This window comes from Nicotiana tomentosiformis, chromosome 3, assembly GCF_000390325.3.
Source record: "Nicotiana tomentosiformis chromosome 3, ASM39032v3, whole genome shotgun sequence".
Lineage (NCBI taxonomy): Eukaryota > Viridiplantae > Streptophyta > Magnoliopsida > Solanales > Solanaceae > Nicotiana > Nicotiana tomentosiformis.
The window spans coordinates 3,367,611-3,390,147 of NC_090814.1; the positions used below are offsets into that span (position 1 = coordinate 3,367,611).

Below are 22,537 nucleotides of genomic sequence, written 5' to 3' on the forward strand. Positions count from 1 at the left end.
ATGTGCGAATATCATGGCACTCATGGCCACAGAACGGAATATTGCAGGCAACTGAGAGAGGAGGTAGCCCGGTTATTCAATAAAGGGCACCTTCAAGAATCTTTAAGTGACCGGGCCAAAAACCATTTCAAAAACAGGGATTTCAGTAGAAAAGACGAACAAGAAGAGCCACAACACATCATCCACATGATCGTCGGTGGGATCGATATACCCAAGGGGACGGTGCTTAAACACACTAAGATGTCTATTGTAAGAGAGAAGCGATCTCGGACTCAGGATTACGCACCCATAGAAATATTGTACTTTAATGATGATGATGCAGAAGGAGTCATGCAACCCCACAACGATGCACTGGTAATATCTGTACTTATGAATAAAACTCAAGTTAAGCGTATGTTAATTGATCCAGGTAGTTCGGCCAACATTATTAGATTGAAGGTCATAGAGCAGCTCAGTCTACAGGACCAGGTCGTGCCCGCAACCCTGGTTCTAAATGGATTCAATATTGCATGTGAAACTACTAAGGGCGAGATAATTATGCTAATAAATGTGGCTGGAACCATCCAAGATATGAAGTTTCACGTAATCGAAGGCGACATGAGGTATAACGCCCTTTTTGGAAGATCGTGGATCCACAATATGAGTGCTGTACCCTCGACCCTCCACCAGGTTCTGAAATTCCCAACATCGGAGGGGGTCAAAACAGTCTACGGAGAGCAACCAGCCGCAAAAGAAATGTTTGCCGTCGATGAAGTAATTCCGATATCTTCACTATCATCGACAAAAGGATCGGATTCGAAGAGGGAATAGGATACCAAATAGCAATCACAAACGTCAACCTCGACCCAACTAGAGAATCAGAAGACTAACGAAAATGATGAACATGGGGTCCCTCGATCCTTCGTGGTCCCCGATGATTCTGACGCTACCCAATCAACGGTCAAAGAACTGGAGCAAATTACGCTAATCGAAAATCTGCCTAAACGAAAGGTATACCTGGGCACGGGGTTAGATCCCGAGCTTAGAAAAAAGCTTATTCCATTTCTTATAGCTAACATGAATTGTTTCGCTTGGTCCCATCTTGATATGACAGGGATCCCACCGGGAATCACCACTCATAAGCTAAGCTTGGACCCAAAATTCCATCCGGTAAAACAAAAAAAAAGGCCCCAGTCCGAGTTCAAACATGCCTTCATCAAATACGAGGTAATCAAACTTCTTAAAATAGGATCCATTCGGAAAGTAAAATACCCCGAATGGCTAACAAATGTGGTGGTAGTCCCTAAAAAGGGGAACAAACTTAGAATGTGCATAGATTATAAAGACTTGAATAAAGCATACCCTAAGGAATCTTTTCCTTTGCCTAATATCGATCGTATGATCGATACCACGGCCGGCCACGAGACTCTCAGCTTTCTCGATGCCTATTCCGGGTACAACCAAATACAGATGAACCTGGAGGATCAGGAAAAGTCCTCGATTATCACTAAGTACGGTACCTTCTATTATAATGTGATGCCATTCGGTCTAAAAAATGCTGGTGCAACTTATCAACGCCTAGTAAACCGAATATTCGAAAAGCAAATAGGAAAATCCATGGAAGTTTATATTGATGACATGTTAGTTGAATCCTTGCGAGTAGAGGACCATTTAAAGCATTTCCAGGAAACTTTCGACATACTGAGGGAGTACAATATGAAGCTCAGCCCCGAAAAATATGCATTCAGGGTTGGCTCGGGAAAGTTTCTCGATTTCATGGTGTCCAATCGAGGAATCATGATTAACCCCGATAAAATCAAAGCTATCGAGGATATCACAGTGGTAGATAATGTAAAGGACGTACAGAGGCTCATGAGATGGATAGCCGCCCTAGGACGATTCATTTCGAGATCCTTAGATAGGAGCCACAATTCTTTCTCTCTGCTTAAGAAGAAAAGCAATTTTGCATGGACTCCGGAATGTCATTAGGCTTTGGAAGAGCTAAAACGGTATTTATCGATCCCGCAGTTGCTTCATACCCCGAAGGCAGACAAACGGCTTTATCTATATTTAGCTGTCTCGAAGATAGCGGTAAGTGAAGTCCTGATTCGAGAAGAACGAGGTACGCAATTCCCTATTTATTATATCAGTCAGACTTTAGGCGAGGCCAAAACTAGATATCCACACTTAGAAAAATTAGAGCTTGCTTTAATAAGTACCTCTAGGAAACTAAAACCATATTTCCAGTGACATCCGATACATGTTGTAACAACTTATCCTCTTCAGAATATTTTGCACAAACTTGAGCTTTCAGGTCGATTGGCCAAATGGGCCATAGAGATCTGCGGGTACAACATCGAGTATCGACCTCGAACTGCTATCAAATCTCAAATCTTAGCGGACTTTGTGGCTGACTTTACGCCGGCCTTCGTACCCGAGATTGAAAAGGAATTACTAATAAAATCGGGTACCTCTTCGGGAGTCTGGACCTTCTTTACGGACGGTGCCTCGAACGCGAAGGGGTCCGGATTGGGCATCGTACTAAAATCACCCACAAGTAATATAGTTAGGCAATCTATCATAACTACAAAATTGACTAACAATGAGGCCGAGTATGAGGCCGTAATTGCAGGTTTCGAACTAGTTAGAAGCTTGGGAGCCAAGGTCGTAGAGGCTAAATGTGATTCCATCCTCGTGGTAAATCAAGTCAACGGGACTTTTGAAGTTCGAGAAGATCGAATGCAGAGAAACTTGGATAAATTACAAGTGACTCTACATCGATTTAAGGAATGGACTTTGCAACATGTACCTCGAGAGCAGAACAACGTGGCCGACACTCTTGCAAACTTAGGTTCATCGGTCGAAGGTGACGAACTCAACTCGGAGACTGTCGTACAACTCATGAGATCGATAATCAAAGAAGGTCACGCCGAGATAAACTCTACGAGTTTAACCCGAGATTGGAGAAATAAATACATAGAGTACTTCAAGAACGAAAAGCTTCCATCAGATCCAAAAGAATCGAGGGCTCTGCACACAAAAGCAGCATGATTCACCTTGTCCAAAGACGGAACGTTATTTAGGAGAACGTTCGATGGACCACTGGCAATATGCTTGGGACCGAGAGATACCGACTATATCCTACGTGAGATTTACGAAGGCACTTGTGGAAATCATTCCGGTGCCGATTCGTTGGTCCACAAAATAATCAGAGCATGATATTATTGGATCGATATGGACAAAGAATCGAGGGAGTTCATTCGAAAATGTGACAAGTGCCAAAGGCATGTGCCCATGATTTATCAACCCGGAGAACTTCTCCACTCGGTCCTATCTCTATGGCCTTTCATGAAATGGGGGATGGACATCGTTGGCCCCAGGTAAAGCTCAGTTTATTTTGTTTATGACTGATTATTTCTCTAAATGGATTGAAGCACAAGCTTTCGAGAAAGTCAGAGAAAAGGAAGTGATAGACTTCATTTGGGACCACATCATATGCCAATTCGGGATGCCATCCGAGATTGTATGTGATAATGGAAAGCAATTCATCGGCAGCAAAGTAACTAAATTTTTCGAGGATCACAAAATCAAAAGGATCCTATCAACGCCTTATCATCCCAGCGGGAACGGACAGGCCGAATCGACCAACAAAACCATCATCCAAAATCTTAAGAAAATATTAACCGACGCTAAAGGAAAATTGAGAGAAATACTACCCGAGGTCCTATGGGCATACCGCACAATATCGAAATCCAGTACCGGAGCAACACCATTCTCGTTGGTTTATGGCGCCGAAGCTCTTATCCTGGTTGAGGTCGGAGAACCTAGCATCAGGTTTCGATATGCGACAAATGAGTCGAATAATGAAACCATGAACACGAGCCTAGAATTATTGGATGAAAAACCAGAAGCCGCTCTCGTCCGATTGGCCGCCCAAAAGCAGCGGATCAAAAGGTACTATAATTGAAGAACCAACCTTCGAAATTTTAAAATCGGGGACTTGGTGCTAAGGAAAGTCATCCTCAACACCCGAAATCCTAATGAAGGGAAACTGAGTCCAAATTGGGAAGGACCGTATCAGGTTCTCAAAATTATCGGAAAAGGATCCTACAAGCTCGGTGTGATAAATGGCAAACAACTACCAAGCAATTGGAACGTGTCACACCTAAAATGATACTACTGCTAAGGTACGACCTTCCCATGTTCATTTATATTTTAAAACTAACCCTTACAGGTGTTCGATCAGTTTCAGGCCTGAAAGCACACGTTGCACTCTTTTTCTCTTAGACCAGTTTTGTCCCAAATGGGTTTTTCGGCAAGGTTTTTAATGAGGCAACCATTGATCGTGCTAACTTAGAACAATTCAACAGTATCCGAGGCGTCTTTACAATCAACCTCGAATACTGGGGGCCATTGCCATCGAATAAATCAAGTTCGATGCAAGAAAGTTACTTCATGTCAAACAGGGTCTCGATAGGAAAAAGTGTAAGGGCCAAATGGTCAAACGAACCATGCCCGCGTAGTTTGCTCGAGCCCTGGCACAAAACACGAACACATGTATAATGACTTATAAAGAGAAATTTCTTCTTTACCGATATCTCATATCCCAGAAAGATCTTTCTACATCATGTTCAAACAGGCTTACGGGCCGACCATGACCGAAGTTTTAAACATTACCCCATAAACCGGGGACTGCCAACCGAAAAATCAACGAGATCAAGCTCCATAATGCCTAAGGGCTATATTACTTCGAGTTCGAGCAAACACTCACTTGAATATTAAGCCCAAGGGCTACTCATTATTTTGAGTTCGAGCAAATACTCACTCGACCATAAAGCCTAAGGGCTACTCTTAATTCGAGTTCGAGCAAACGCTCACTCGATCATGAAGCCTAAGGGCTACATTACTTCTAGTTCGAGCAAACACTCACTCGACTATTAAGCCTAAGGGCTACTCTTAATTCGAGTTCGAGCAAATGCTCACTCGATCATAAAGCCAAAGGGCTACATTACTTCGAGTTCGAGCAAACACTCACTTGACTATTAAGCCTAAGGGCTACTCATTATTTCGAGTTCGAGCAAACATTCACTCGACCATAAAACCTAAGGGCTATTTTTATTTAGAGTTCAAGCAAACACTCACTCGACTATTAAGCCTAAGGGCTACTCATTTCTTCGAGTTCGAGCAAACACTCACTCAACTATTAAGCCTAAGGGCTAATCTTAATTCGAGTTCAAGCCAACACTCACTCGACCATAAAGCCTAAGGGATGTTTTCATTTCGAGTTCGAGCAGACGGTCACTCGATTATTAAGCCCAAGGGCTACTTTAATTTGAGTTCGAGCAAACACTCACTCGACCATAAAGCCTAAGGGATGTTTTCATTTCGAGTTCGAGCAAACACTCACTCGACCATAAAGCCTAAGGGTTATTTTTATTTTGAGTTCGAGCAAACACTCACTCGATCATAAAGCTTAAGGGCTACATTATTTAGAGTTCGAGCAGACACTCACTCGACTGTTAAGCCTAAGGGCTACTCTTAATTCGAGTTCGAACAAACACTCACTCGACCATAAAGCCTAAGAGCTATTTTCATTTCGAGTTCGAGCAAACACTCACTCGACCATAAAGCCTAAGGGTTGTTTTTATTTTGAGTTTGAGCAAACACTCACTCGATCATAAAGTCTAAGGGCTACTTTATTTCGAGTTCGAGCAGACGCTCACTCGATTATTAAGCCTAAGGGCTACTCTTAATTCGAGTTCGAGCAAACACTCACTCGACTATAAAGCTTAAGGGCTGTTTTCATTTCGCGTTCGAGCAAACACTCACTCGACCATAAAGCCTACAAGTTATTTTTTATTTCGAGTTTGGGCAAATGCTCACTCGACTATTAAGCCCAAGGGCTACTCTTAATGCGAGTTTGGGCAAATGCTCACTCGATTATAAAGACTACACTAGTCTGACATTCTATCAGATTGCCTAAAGCCTCGAACTTATGAACAAAACATTCATAAGGCATGAATGAAACAAAAGTTTCACAAGGTAGAAAATGAAATAAAGACAAGTCAAAAAAGAAAGAGATCTTTATATATATATATGAAAACATTTACAAGGTCCGATCAGGACCCTACACAAAAAGATCAAAAAGTTTCAAAAATGAAAAACCCTAGGGTTCCTGATTTTCTCCGGGGGAAGATTCTTCTCCATCGAGGTCCTCCCCTCTCTCGGACCTGCTCTTACTCTCGGCATCATCATCATCATCATCGGAGGCCAACGCTCCAGCATCGACTTCTTGCTCTCTAGCCTTTGTTATTTTATCAGAAAGATCGAAACCTCGAGCGTGGATCTCCTCAAGGGTTTCTCTCCGAGATTGGCATTTGGCGAGTTCAACAATCCAATATGCTCGAGTTAGAGCGGTCTAGGCTGCCTCTCTTGCTTGGACTTGAGCGGCTTCAGCATCATCTCGGTAGACAGCCACCATCGCCTCTGCCTCGCCCGTTGCCTTTTCGGCTTCAAACTTGGCCTTTGCAAGTTCGGAAGCCAACCGGCCCTCGAGTTCCTCTATTTTCTTCACCTGAATCGAGTTTTTTTCCTTCATGCCTCGAAGCCAACTTTCGACCGATGACAATTGGGATAAAACAGTCTTTTTTTCTGTAGCAAAGCGGTCCATACCCTCTTTCCACCCCAAGGTCTCCGCCTTTATCATGTCGACCTTCTCACGGAGTTGCCCGATCATCTCGATCTTCTGCTGCAGCTGTGAAATCGAAATGTTAGCCACCGTTTCCGAATTGAGCCCATGCGTTTTTTAGATTTTCATTACCTGCTCGGTCAGGTCGGTCTGATCTTAGTGAGCCTTGGCCAACTCAGCTTGGAGGTCCTTGGTTTCCTCTTCTCTTTGCCCACAGAGAAGTTTGAGGGCATTTTTCTCCTCCGTGAGCCTTCGGAGGTCGTCCTCATACCAACTCAGCTCAGGTCGAGACCGAGAAAATACTTCCCGATGAAGCGCTGAGGCCTACGCAGAAAGAAGAAAAGAAGTTAGACAGGAAAAGAAAAACAAACACAAGGGTAATACCAACAAGGGGAGTTAAGGCTTACCCGATTCAGAGCTTGCTGCACTTCATTGAAAAGACTCGATGCCTCGCTCGAGTCCTTCCTCGAGACCTCCACGTCGCTCAGGCCGGTAGAATCTTCTACCCTAATAAAATAATCATGGAAGGAATCTTACCTTTCGTGGCCTCCTTCAATGGAAAGGGTCTTCAAGGCCCGAGCCTCTTGAATCATCTCCTCGGAAAACGAGGGGAGAAGCAGGGAGACTCCAATTTCTATTGCCCCAAGTGAATCACTTGGGGAGTTCTCTCCATCTCGGGGGAGGGGGGAGGGGGGGCTCGAGATCAACCCTTGTAGTCGTACCCACCATTGGCTCATTATGGTGGAAGGTAGCCTCGATCCTCGACGACTCGGAGACTTCGCCCAATTCTCTTTCCGAGACTCCCTCATCTCGAGATGGAATCTCTGCAGCCTTCACCAATTCAGTAGCCTTTGGGGCCTAGGTGCTTATTTTCACTCGGGCCACCAGCCCAGAGTCATCTTTTTCATCTTCTTCATCTTCATCCCATAGACGCCGAACAAAATCTTCGGTCAGGAGGATGATGTTCTTCCTCATCTTACGAGCCACCTTCTTCTTAGGTTCTGGATCCTCGGAGGTCGTGATCTTTTTCCTCTTTTTGTCCTTCACCGGTTTTGGTGCTGGGATCGAAGTCTCCTCCTTGCAAGATAGGGGCCTCACAATAACGTCTTTGCCAAGGCCCGTATGAAAATAAAATAAGTAAGAGACGCTTTAACAAAATCAACAAAGACGTGGGAAAGAGGCTTACCATGTATTTAGCCTCCCATCGGCCCTTTGATAAGTGGCGCCACGAGCGCTCGGCATACGTAGAAGTCGAGGCCAGGTCCCGAACCCATCCCTTAAGGTTAGGGATTGCACTGAGCATCCAAGCAACCGCTACATCACGGAAAAGGATATCGATGAGAAAGAAACAAAGGAACAAAACAATAAATAAGAGCTAACAATGGGATTGTACTTATGCTTCATATTCCATTTCTCGGAAAATGGCATCTTCTCGGCCGGGATTAGGTCGGAAGTCCTCACTCGAACGAACTGGCTCATCCAACCTCGGTCCTTATCCTCGTCTATGCTCGAGAACAGTACTTTGGTAGCTCGGCGTTGGAGTTTTATTAACCCACCTCGATAGAGGAGGGGGGCTGTATAACCTGATGAGGTGGTCGAGGTTAAAAGGCATCCCCTCGACTTTGCTCACGAAAAATCGAAGCAGAATAACGATTCGCCAAAGGGAAGGGTGGATTTGGCCTAGGGTTATTTGATACTGGCGGCAAAAGTCAATGACAACGGGGTCGAGGGGGCCCAACGTGAAAGGGTAAGTGTAAACACTTAAAAACCCTTCCACATAGGTGGTGATATCTTCTTCGGGAGCCGGGATCACCACTTCTTTGTTCTCTCAGTTGCAATCTTTCCTTACGTGCTTAAGGAATCCCTCAGTTATCGAACAAATATACCTCGATACTGACTCACATCGACCAGGAACTGACGAGTCTTTATCGGTCTTAAAATCAGAAGTGAGAACACATCCCCGGGGAACACACTCCTCAGGTCGTGGCTCCACCAGTGTTTTGTCGCCGACAAGCCGTGATGAAGAAGCGTTTTCTTTTTGAGGAACCATTTTGACGTTTTCGCCATTTGGATTTGAAGTTGAAAATAGAGGGAGATGATAAGATTTTGTGTTCTAAGAAGAGATTTGTAGTGAAAATCACAGATTTGCAGAAAAAGAACTTAGAAGATTTGGAGACCGGAGATCTGAAAGTAAAAAATGGTGAAGAGAGGAACTATTTATAGATTTGGCGATGACGATTCAAAATCAGCAGTGGCCGACCATCGTCTGGCGTACATTTAATGCCTTGGTAACTGAACCGACGGGACATTTATCACGTACGTCATGGTCTGGCTCGATGCAAACGTCAGTGTATATCTAGTCATATCGTTGGAAAATCATATCATTTTTCGTCACATTCTTCCCGAGAAACGAGAGGACTATCTGTATACGGTCAAAACCGATTTTTGACCTTCGTATAATTAGTCAAGATTGGAACATAATGGACCGAAGGTCGTCTTCATAATATCGAGATGAGATCCGAAGCTAGGTTATCGAGCTCAAGATTCAGGGACCGATCAATACTGAGCTCATAGTCAATATCGAGCTATGATATGAAGTAGTGTTATCGAGTTCAAGAGCCAGAGACCGACCAATACCGAGCCCGAATCAATATCGAGCTCGAGTCAATATCGAGCTCGAAATCTGGAGATCGACCAATACCAAGTCCGACCAAGATCGAGCTAAGAGACAAGAGCCGTTATAGTCGCATTAAGGGAGAGAATTTCGGCGGGAATTAAGGAAAAACTAGTTAACTAATCTATCATGGGATCCCCACTATGTATTTTTAATTATATCCAAAGTAGGATCCCTCCACTATAAGAAGAGTGTCTATCATTTCTGTAAAGAGATGGGACATTGAGGTATCTATACACTCTCATATTAAGATATTATTGAGATCTACATATATATATATAGAAAAAAATATCCTTTTTTGAGCCTTGTACATTGATTCATCTTGCCTGTTCATAAATCGTTTTCTACTCAGTTTGGTTTGTATTTCATTCCTTTTTAACTGTCAATATTCGATATTTTTCTACTTACTTTTCCAATTTGTGCCAAGTTATACCACGTATCCTTAGAACTACGTATAAATTCAACTCTATCCGTTTTTCGGGTAAACAATAGCTTAATTAGTTTAATTTTTCTGGTTTTCCATTTGGTATTTGGTACTCGTTTTGACCGTCATTTATTCAGATTCGCGCCCGAAAATTTTACTTTGAAGAATAAAATGCTATTATCAAAACGGCTCCATCCTCAGAATTTGAACTTAAAACCTCATGTTATATGTAGCTTACTTTTAATTCCTAGCTTTTCACGGAGAAACTTCCTCTCTTTTATATAGTGAGAATTGACGCCACGGTACATTACATATCCATGTTTAGAAGCCGAAGAGATATTCTCAATGTCGTCAGTATTACTAAAGTTTTGTTTGAACAATCACTAGTTATAAAAGAGTAAACGGTCCCGAGTTAAATTGGCGTTTTGTTCAAAAAGTTGAAGAAGAGTTTTTACTCCAAAATAAAAAAACTTTTTTTTCTACCAAATATCAAGAAAGAAATATTCCAGCTTTTGCAAAAAATGATTTTTTTCCTTCAATTCTTGGTGTTTGGCTGAAAAACAGTATTTCCAAATAGACGGATTTTTTGCTTTTTTGTTGTTGCAAAACCTCCTCTTCAACTTTTCAAATGAAACGTCAAACAGCTTTGATCTGTTTCATCTTCTTGATTAGAGTAGTATTTTATCTATTATTCGAAATGAAATTAATTTTAAAAAAAAGAAAGGAGAAAAGCTAGTGTTTTATAATCTATATATATAGATAACATTACAAGATTAGAAGAGCCCCCATTTTACTATTTATGAAGATAAGCATTAAATCCGTTTAAGCCAAAGCATATGGCAAAAAAGAATAAGCTATGAATAGGACAGAGAAGACGTTTAGAAGCTAAAAAGAAGCAACAGAGTTTCTATAAAATTGGAGGTTATTAACTTGTCAAATTTTTAAAGAAGTGAAAATGAAATCGACATTTACCTTTTGGATAAAAAATAAGATAATAACCAAAATTTGCAATTTGACTTCATACTTTGGTTGTATCCGTAACACTCTTGAAGAATATTGTAAAAGTTGTTTTACAATATTAGTAAATTTGAACTTATATTGTAAAAACCCAACTATTTACTATTCTTTAGCGTAAAGTATCTGAATGTTCACAATTTTCCTTTCACTACTCCCCCATTCATGGACCCTCCACTTTTAAAATTTAATAATAAGATATGACAAGAAAGTCTTCGAGAAAATAATTGAGTAGATGAAATGTGAGGTAAGTTTATTCTACCAAACTTTTATTCAAATCATGTATTTATGTTAAAAAAATTATTAAATATATAAATATTTAATTCAGAAACGTGTCACTAACCCTCCATAGCCTTGTCTTGTATGTTTGGTCCCCATAGCACACTATTAGCCTGACAAAGCTTCTTCCCAAGTCAAAAATATTTTTTTTTTTTTTTCAAAAAAGTACTTTTTACTGCAATTTGAGGCGTTTGGCCAATTTTTTTTTTTTTTGGAAAAAAATGCTTTTGGCTAGAAGCAGAAGCAGTTTTGAAGAAGTAGAAAAAAATAGTTTCTTCCTAGAAGCAGAAGTAGAAGCAATTTTGACTTTTCTTCCTACCAAAAATACCCCTTGCAAAATATTATATATACCAAAATAATCTTACTTAGTTTAAACTAATAAATAATATAAAATGACTTTTGGGATGAAATTTCATATTTATTGAATGATTTTTTGATATATTTAAATTATCTTGAAAGAATAAAGTACTTTTTAATTTTAATTTTATATTTTACTTAAATAAAATAAAAAACTTAATTGTTATCTTTAATAATAAATATTTATAATTATTTATCTACTTATATAATATTAACTATTAAGCAAATCTCTTCATGTCTTTATTTGTAATTTGACACTTAAAAGCACTTTTTGAAAAGTTTGGCCAAACACAAATTATTGTTCAAAAGTGTTTTTCAAATTGATTATCCAAACACAAATTACTTTTCTCCAAAAGTACTTTTTTGAAAAGCATTTTTATCATGTTCCCATCCAAAATATTAGCTGATTTTTCCAGCTCGGCCAAACAGGCTATATGTCATATGTCAGGTTACCCTCCAAAATGTATCACTACTGGAATCATTAACGTATAATTGAACTAATAAGATTGTAATGGACTTTTTTTTTGTGTGTGAAAAAGGAAAATGTAGTATTTTAATAGGAATAGAAAGGGAAATTTGGGTTAAATTTTGAATTGAAAATTTAACATAGAGTACACGTTTTTTACTTGATCAGAAGGATTCGTTTTCTCTTTTATCTTTTCAGTCAAAATTCTCTAACTTTGTCGAATTTCAATTCAAATTTTGGTTTTTAAAATTTCCGTTTCTATCATTTTTACATCTTATTCTTTGTGTTCCTATCTTTTCTATAAAAAAAAAAATTACACTCTCAAATTAATAAGATATTTATTACTTTACAATACTTTTTATTTGTTACTCCAAAAAGGGATGTCTAATTAAAGTCACACTCTTGGATGTTTTTTTACTTAAAAAGTATCTTACATGGCACATTTTCTTTTTCTCTTTTATTGTTTAAAAATGTTATCCCTGTGTTTTTGCCCGAGAACTACCATAATTAAATTTTCAATTATGTTTTCTTTTTTCACATATTTCCCATGATTACGGATTGGAGACAATTTTAAATATGCCCGAGTTAAGTTATACCATTCGAATAAACTGTTGTAGGGACGGAAAAAACTTACCCGCACCGGGTATTTACATCCGACCAATAAACAAATAACACTTGTCACTTATTTAACTATAATTATTAATACTTAATTGTAGTTAAGTACCATATATTTTGCACATAACTTTGATTAAATATTAATATAAAAATACTCAACATCTTGAAATTCCATACTAATGTTGTCTACTAATGGTGAATATGTGTGGCCTTTTATTTCGATATGCTACCACACAAAAGGTAAATGGCTTAGTTTGTGAAACAACAAACATGTATATTCAAAAAGAATAAACTTATACGAAAGAACTTCACCAATTACACTTGACTTTGCATAATTACACTATTACTGATCATGAAAAGTTTATCAAACTTAATCTTGAAAAAAAAATTCAATTTAGGTTTTATCGAATTTTTTTGTGAAGACAATAATAGCTTAAGTGGGGTTACTAACTGAACTAAAGTTTAGGAGAATCTTTTCAGCACACATTAACAAATAACAAACTGAATAATATACCTAAGAAATTGTTTCCCCATTACACTCTCAGTTGAGTTTTTTCGTTGAATATCGTGCAGAAGGAGAAGAAAGACGAATGCGGGTAAGTTTTTTCCATAGTCGCACGGCCATTGATTTCTTCTTTTTTCATTTATTTATTTATTAAAATAAGACTCCTAATAGGCCTTAATTAATTTCTTTTTATGGTTAACTTAACTTAACATGATGTAAACACCCGGTGAGGGTAAATTTTTTACAGTAGGGACCTTTACGCACGCGATGCAGTTTTAATGTAAACTACAAAGTAATGATTTGCATTTCCATTAGAATAAACCTAACTTCTAATTTATTTTTTTGGTTTATATTTTACACACCATTAATACAACGAACTCTTATACTATCTGAGTTATTTGAAAGATCACTACAAATAATTGCTCTATAATAAGTGTAGATCAATAAGAGTACCACTAACCTTCTATAGTGATTAAATCACATTAACAAGTTTTTGGTTAAAGGGATAAGAATAATAATTCCGGCATAAAAAAAATATGTGTGATTATATTATTTTATGTTTAGTTAATTTTTTTTATTCCGACATAAGTAATATCGAGATTAAAAGTATCATAATTATAATATTATTCTTATATCATATTCAATGTTGGAAAACAATTCGTAGGACGAAGTAATCAAATGACCAAAATACCTTTCTCCTTTTTTTTGTTGAGAAAGTCAAGGTTGTAATTCACACATCATAATCTCAGTATAACTTATACACAAGCAAATAATCGTTATGTCAGAGACTGTGAAGGTGGCGGGGCACATGGGCGAACAAGTTAACCAATACCCTTATCTTTTGATCGTAAGGGTTTTAAGCAAAATATATGACCGTTTTTCGACATATATATGCTTATACATTCAGAAACTTTGCCAAAGTTAACGGAGTCCGGTGATCCCTCTTCTACACGGATAGGTCCACCTCTACCTTAAATAGTATAAAAATAAATTTTATAGGCAAACATGCTTTAAGCTTTATGAATTATCATATTAATACTAGTGTTGTGCCCATAAAGTATACACTAGAATTACTAGAAAATATGGATCTCAGATCGAAGGGTATGCTTTTTGGCCGTTCGTTAGGCTCTTACAACTCTTCTTAAAAGCATCTTTATCCAAAATTTGTCACCTTCTTCTTGCATATAACACAAATACAGTTTCTAGCATCCACTTCCTAACATCCTCTCTCTTCTTTTCTTGATTTTCCTTTCTTTTTTACTATTAGCCTTTTCCTTTAATTTCCCTCCTCAGAAGCTCCCGTTAACTAAATAAACAACAAACTTCAGACTACATATATACTCTTACCTTCTGAAAGTTATGTTTTCTTTTTTCATATATATCCCCATATAATTCTTTGGAACTGTGCAAATTCCTTGACAAACTTTGGGGTCTCATTGAACTTTTGAATTCCTTTGGGTTCTGAGAGAAAAGCCGAACAAAGCAAAGGTAGGATAACTCTTCTAATAAAAGAAAGCTTTCTTGACTTCTGCTGCTGAAACTAGAGATTTAAGCAGCCATTGTTACTATTTTAGGTAGGTACTTTGTTTTCCTCTAAAACTCTTCTTCATTATTCTTTTTTTTTTTTTTTTTTAATTTTGTCATTGTAATATTATGTATATAACATACTTTTGTGTAATATAAGATGCATGCCCTCTAACAACAAAGATGCATTCTACTTTTGTTATTACAGTGTATATGTTATCTTTTGTTATAGTTTACTTCTTCAGTTTACTAGTGTCTCTGTTTCTGTTAAATTCAATTAATAGGCACAAAAATAAATGATTTTGATACTTAGGATTCAATTATGGAAATTTGCTTTTTGTCTGTCATCCCATTCTCCTTTCATCCATTTTCTTTTTCATATTATTCTTTCGGTTCACTTTTACTTGTCTATTATACTAAAAATATATTTTTACTTTTATTTATCCATTTTAACAACTCAAGAGATAGACAATCTTTTTTTTTTTGAATTTTATATTTATCATTAACTAATTATTTCTCAAGACTTTTTGAAATACTATCATTATTATGGGTAAAATTGTAAAATACGTACTTTATTATTTTTTTTTTAAAGGAAGTTCAAATTAAAAAAACGGACAACTAAAAATAAACGAGGGAGTAATTAGTTTTCTCTCTTCTTTTTAATGATCAATCATATTATAGTCTTCAATTGTACATTCATTTTTTTTTATTTCCGACCCGGTATTTGGTACCCGTACTGGAACCGACTAAATCTGGATTCACGCTGGAAAGTCCAATTGTACATTCAACAATAAGTTTCCAACATGTTATAGAATTCAAGATTTTCATAATTTCTGGTTTTTATTTCCAACCTTAGGGAATTCAGTATCTTCTCTTATAACCAACAGTCTGTTATATCAAGTGAAAGTACATATTTGAGTCACCTTAATTAAAGGGACATAAAAATTCTTTTAAAATATAATCCACAACTAAGTACAACTTGACATCTTAACATCAGCCAATTGTAGTTGTTTGTACCGAACATGGTCAAAAATGCCCCTAAACTATTAAAAAAGGTCTAAAAATACCCTCCATCCATCTATTGGGCTAAAAATATCCCATCCACCTTTTTGGTTCACTTATGCCCTTTGACCGTTAGGTCAATGCTGAATTTAAAAAATAATTATTTAAATTTCATGTGACAACTTCTTATTGGTCGAAATTAAAACATCTAACCCATGGATTTACATGTGTTCATTTTCTTGATTAATCTCATGTATAGCGGGGGTTGGGATGGGTGATGCAGAAAAACGAAAAAACAGAAAACAGAAAATTAAAAATACAAAAAAAGAATTTTGCGGGGGTTGGGGGGTGAGGGGTGGGTGGTTCAGAAAAACGAAAAAACAGAAAATTGAAAATACAAGGGGGCGGGGGGTGTCACGGGGTTGGGGTGAGTGGGTGGCGCATAAAAATGAAAAAAAACAGAAAATTGAAGTTAGAGGGGGTTGGGGTTAGATGTGAGGGTAGGTGAAGTTTTTGAAAAATGTTTTCCTAACTTTTTCTAGGGAAGTCATTTTCCTCCGATTTCAGGAAAATGTGATATCTAAGAAAATATTTTCCAAACTATTTTGTGAAACCAAATAGCGAAAAATGGAAAAAACATTTTCTGGGAAATGTTTTCCGTTATCATAACACTGGCCTAGTCACTGCAATTTCACTTGACAACAAGTCCATATCAGGGGTCATTTCCCCTTCAATTTCTCTTCTCAAAAGCCTTACTTCTCTAGTGCTTCTTTCAAATTCACTATATGGGAATCTTCCAAGTGAATTGGCCAAATGTTCCAATCTCAAAATTTTGAATGTCACTGGAAATAACATGAATGGTACTATACCTGATTTATCCAACTTGACTAAGTTGGAGGTACTAGACTTGTCTATAAACTATTTTTCTGGACAATTTCCAGCTTGGTTTGGAAAGTTGACCAATTTAGTTGCACTAGGCCTAGAGGACAATGACTATGTTGTAAGTAAACTTCCTGATGCATTTGAGAAGTTAAAGAAAGTTTATTGGCTTTATTTGGCAGGGTCAAATTTGATTGGAGAAATTCCAGAATCTGTTTTTGAAATGGAGGTATTAGGAACTTTAGATATATCAAGAAACCAGATATCTGGGAATTTTCCGAAGTCTATAAACAAGCTGAAAAATCTCTTCAAGATTGAGTTTTTTCAAAACAATTTGACTGGTGAATTGCCAGTGGAAATTGCAGGCCTCTCCCTTTTGCAGGAAATTGATATCTCTGGAAACCAGCTACATGGGACTTTGCCTAATGGGATTGGAAACTTGAAAAATTTAACAGTTCTTCAAATATTCATGAACAATTTCTCTGGTGAAATTCTTTTCAGGCATTGGAGATTTGCAACATCTTAATGCCTTTTCTGTGTACAGAAACAGTTTTTCTGGAGAAATTCCAGGAAATCTTGGCCGGTTTTCGCCCCTGAATAGTATATACATATCCGAGAACAAGTTTAGTGGTGCATTTCCAAAATACTTGTGCCAAAATGAAAAGTTGCAAAATTTGCTAGCTATTGAAAACAGCTTCACGGGGGAGTTTCCGGATAATTATGCTTCTTGTAAGACTTTACGAAGATTGAGGGTGAGTCAGAATAAACTTTCTGGAAAGGTTGCTGATGGTATATGGGGACTTCCAAATGTCATGATGTTAGATTTCAGTGATAACAACTTCACTGGAACTATATCTCCTGGAATTGGCGCCGCTACTAACTTGAATCAGTTGGTTTTACCAAACAACAAATTTTCAGGTGAGTTTCCAAAAGTTGGAAAGCTCACATTGTTGGAAAGGCTGTATTTGGATAACAATGAATTCTTTGGCACAATACCATCTGAACTTGACACATTGAAACAAATTTCATCTTTGCATTTGGAGAAAAACTTAATGTCTCGATCAATACCATTATCAGAGTTGGGGGAATTTCTCAGGTTGGCAGACTTGAATCTTGCTTCAAATCATCTCACAGGCAACATTCACGTTTCATTATCAACAACAATGGCCCCGTTGAACTCTCTGAATCTTTCAAGTAACAATCTCACCGGTTAAATTCCAACAAACTTGGATAACCTGAAGCTGTCTTCATTGGATCTCTCCAACAACCAGCTAACATGAGGGGTTTCTTCAGATCTTTTGACAATGGGAGGAGACAGAGAGTTTGCAGGAAACAAGGGGCTTTGTGTTGATCAAAGCATCAGGATGTCAATGAACTCGTGCTTGGGCATTTGCGATGGAGAGACTGCTCAGCACAAGTTCATGAAAAGCAAACTAGTCGTGTTTTGCATTGTCTTACTTCCCTTGGCTGTTCTAATAATGCTTGTGAGTTCCTGCAAGTATAAGCACAATGCTGAAGCTGAACCAGAAAAGCGATTCGGGGGAAAGGATCCAAAATGGAAGCTTGAAAGTTTCCAACATGTGGAACTTGATGCAGAAGAAATTTGTGATGTCGATGAGGACAAATTGATCGGAAGTGGAGGTACAGGAAAAGTTTATTGGTTAGATTTGAAGAAAGGTTGTGGCACAGTGGCTGTAAAGCAGCCGTGGAAAGGAAATGGATTGAAAGTTTTGACAAGGGAAATGGACATTCTGGGAAAGATCAGGCACAGAAATATAGTTAAACTATACGCGTGTCTAATGAATGAAGGTTCGAATTTATGGGTCTTTGAGTACTTGCCAAATGGTAATTTATTCGAGGCACTACACCGAGAAATCAAGGGTGGGAAGCCGGAATTAGACTGGTACAAGAGGTATAAAATAGCAGTTGGAACTGCAAAGGGAATTGCTTATTTGCACCATGATTATTTCCCTCCTATTATTCATAGAGATATCAAGTCAACCAACATTCTACTTGATGAGGAGTACGAAGCAAGAGTTTCTGATTTTGGGGTTGCAAAATTTTCAGAAATTTCCTCTAGAGGCTCTTGAGTTCAGCAACTTTGCAGGCACTCACGGCTATTTAGCTCCTCGTATATGTTTCAACCAATCACTAATTACTGTTATTTTTTGCATACACAAAAAAAGGTACTAGTTTTCTAACATTGTGTTTGTATTTGTTTTTGTTGACAGAGATGGCATATACTTTCAGAGTAACAGAAAAGAGCGACGTATACAGCTTTGGAGTTGTGCTATTAGAACTAGTTACCGGAAAAAAACCAATAGAGGAAGCCTATGGAGAAGGAAAAGACTTGGTTTATTGGGCATCAACTCATCTAAATGACAAAGCAAGTGTTGTTGATCAAAAGGTGACATGATCAAAGTGTAGAAGATTGTCACTCAAATGAGTGTTCCTCTTCATATCATATTTATGTGTGTGGTCATTGGATGACTTCTTTCCTTCCATTAGGACCACTGATGCTGCGATTGATAGTGTCAAATTTATTTTCACTACGACCACATTGCGTTCAAGTGCTAGAACAAGTCCAATCACTCATTTGTAGTCAACAATTTCCCCATGTCTTTTGCTACAATGAATGAAGGGAGATTCAACTAGCCATTTTGTTTCTGGATCCGGAGCACCTTCTTGTATGAAGAATATATGAGCCCTTTATTCTCTCTATCTTCCACATAGATTGCTATTCGGTATTCTTCTTTCCATCTCTACTGACTTCTCTTCTCTATCTAGACAGTCTAAACCTTCTCTTTTAGAAAGTGTTTTGTATGTAACTTCTTTTTAAAATGATTACTCTATCCAGTGTTTGTGTGCCAAGAATGAATGTTTCATTGGATTCACTAACCTTGGTTTCTTTTCAAATGATCAAGACAAACAACATAATGCTTCTCCTTTGTAAGAATGCTGGACTACCAGGTTCTTCATCTCTAACTTCTTATACCATTCTCTCAGACTCACCTTTTTTACCAGAAAAACTTAGTTCATTCTCAAGGGCACCTTAGAATCTTTACATTTTTTTCTTTTTCTTTATCCACATCTACTATTATCTCACTAATATCACTCTGCATCATATAGCACAGCCAAAAGCTTTTTTCAGAAACTCATCCACCCGATGGACTTTCTTGTTCATTTTCAATTCTGTGTAGTACCATCTCTAACTCATCCACTTTGGCCCTTTTAAAGGCTTGACATTTTACTTCTTGGAATTTCACAATTCAGTTCCATCCTGTTCTTTATTTGACAAGATGTTCACGTTATCACAATGTTTACTCACCTCACTAGTGGCAGGACAATCCTGCACTCGCAATTTGTTCCGGGAATAACTTTTAATTGGGTAGTCAAAATTGAGTGAGGCTCACAAACATAAGCATATTGAGTCTAGCATCACCTTTGTTTTTTCTGTACCTAATGCCATTTTCATTTGACAGTTCTATAACTTCATTTTAGGAGCACAATGCTTTCATTACTATGTTTGTTGACTCCTAGTTTCTGATGAAAAACAGGTCTAAACAGCGAAAGCAAATAGCCAAGATCACTTGCAAGTAATATAGACAACACATAATCATAGATTTTGATCAAACGCAAAATAAATACTTATCTCTTGAAGCGTGACCGCTACCACGAGATTAGCCTTCCCGTTCAGCAAATTACCATCAGTTCCATAGCGTATTAGCAGAATCACCACTGAATTACGATCACCACTAGTTCCGCGGTCTTATGCTGTGTGACCCAAATAGTATCGAAATTGACGAAATTCGTGTGGGCGAATTTCTCCATGGAAATAGTGTAGTAAAAATAATAGCATCCTTATGGAATACGACCCCTTTATATATCCACAGGTTTTAGGGTTTAAAACCTTTTCCTAAACCCGTTGAATCTTCCTTTTCCACCAAGAAATAAGATTTCATTTAATTCCTAATTATTCAGGCACAACAGGGACCGCAAAATTTAATTAATGAGGCTTCCTATTATGGACTTAATTCGAAATATTCGAATTAATACTACCATAATAAATTACGAATTATTCCACTAAAAATTCGTAATTGCGCTGCTCGGTTCAATTTCGAAATTCTTCCATTAAAATTTATTTAACTCCCCATGTTAAGATTCAGATACTAATCAAATAAATTAAATTACTGACGATTTAATTTATTGATTATTTCCTTTAGACTTTCGTTTAACTAATTTTATGTGACAGATACAAAATCCACTTGCAGGGTTTACACATAAAAACTTATAATCTTTCATAAAGATGTGCCATCAATCTCTAGATCGAGACATGGATTCCATCAACTAACTATTACTTCGCCAATGTATATCATCATTGTCCAATTTATCCGGCATATTGACCCACAAAAGAATCTCGCCTTTTAATAAATTAAAATAATAAATAATATACATAGCTAATAATAATTATATCAAGATTAAAAGTATAAGTACATTTAATGGCTAGAGACCTATGTTATTAAGTCAGTATAAAATACTTGTCTCTACTTAGTCCGTTCAATATATACAAAATGTACTAGCACAAGAAGGAATTAAACCATTCCCATAATCAAGATAAATTATATTTTGTCTTGTGCTACAATCAATCCGATGGTTTTGTCCAATTTCATCTTAGATTGTGAACATAATTTTTATACTTATAAGAACCGATGATGTAATCCTCCGTGTATAAGTTGAACTCTATACACTAAATCATCTACTATATAAGTAAAGGGCACAAATGAATATATGATCTATTTAAAACTTTATTAAAATTGAATAAATAATTATTCTATAATAAATACTATATCCAAACCAAACTCATTGTTAATAGTATATATCCCAACAATCTCCCACTTAGACTTTTAACCACAACCATTATTAGAATGTTTACCCGTAAAATGGTACAGTTGAATTTGTTACGTGGTTTATAGACAAGCGAATTGATTTGACCCAAAAATGATAAATAAATAAGATTAAAAATAAGACGTATTGATTAAAATTGAAGAAGATGTCAAGCCCGACTCCGAGAGCAGCGTCTCCGACGAAAGAAATGAGAACAGTATAAAAGAGCAAATAAAGTTGTTTAATTGAGAGCGAAAGTGGAATACATCATAAGTTTTGCCAAGAATTTCGTGTCTTGCAATAACTGCTGAGCATGCTATTATACTTAGGGAAACAAGATCCTAGGATCAAGCCTCACTTAAATGACAATAAAGAAGTCATTGATGAATATGTAACGGCAGGCCATGAATGCAAATATTCTCTACAACGGCTGCTCATTTAATATTAGAGAATATTCTTCATTCCGATGGAAAACATTCGATCTGCTCCCATTGACCATGCTCCCTTCGGGGTTTATCCGATGTCAATTACAGCTGTTGTTCCCGATACTGGTTGTTACTTGATTCGCCTGTTTTCGGTTCCACGTGTTATGCTATCGTTCAATCATTTATTATATACAAATTTTATCCTATACATAACATATATAATACGTAAACGCATGGTTAATAGTATAAGTCCAACATTTTTCTTTGCACAAGAAGCCACCGCGCGCAACTAAGAAAGAAAACGAGTGAAGCAAGAAAGCGTTAGCATTACCGACCTATGCCATAATTCGAAGACAATTCGATGACTAAAGTCTGAGAAGGTGCCTCGAAATTTCTGCACGAGTTCCACCTAGATTAAGCTTAAGCACACATAATAATCCATGTACTTTATACTATTGATTACATAAGACAAGTTGGTGAGTGGAGTCTTATGCAAATTGATCTGATAACCTTAAAAGATTAATCTTTGTGTTGATTGCTTCAAATAGGAATACTGACATATTCTAGAACAGGTTTTCGTAATTTCACAACGTAAAACTTCATATATTCAAGTCCTTTAAAATAAATTAAAGGGCAACCTTGTGGACTTCGCACCACCAAGGAGACCTCGACTAAAGCCTAGCGAGCCATTTAAAATTCAAGGCGGAAAAGGCCTCACCTTTTTATCATAGGCAGCCTCGGGAAGAATCAATGTTTTCGGGCGAGCCCTGGGGCGAGGCGCACCAAAAATGCCTTGAGACGATGGTGTGGGACGAAAGTCTC

At 37.5% G+C, this 22,537-nt stretch overlaps 1 protein-coding gene and 1 pseudogene across 1 annotated transcript; both read left to right on the plus strand.

The window, feature by feature from the left end:
* LOC138907278 (uncharacterized) lies at positions 1–810 on the plus strand. The gene has a single exon (XM_070197869.1). The coding sequence runs from the start codon at positions 1–3 to the stop codon at positions 808–810; it is 810 nt and encodes a 269-aa protein (XP_070053970.1).
* Positions 811–8,864: 8,054 nt separating this feature from the next.
* Positions 8,865–19,177, plus strand: LOC104093346 (receptor protein-tyrosine kinase CEPR2-like; annotated as a pseudogene).
* Positions 19,178–22,537: the final 3,360 nt, after the last annotated feature.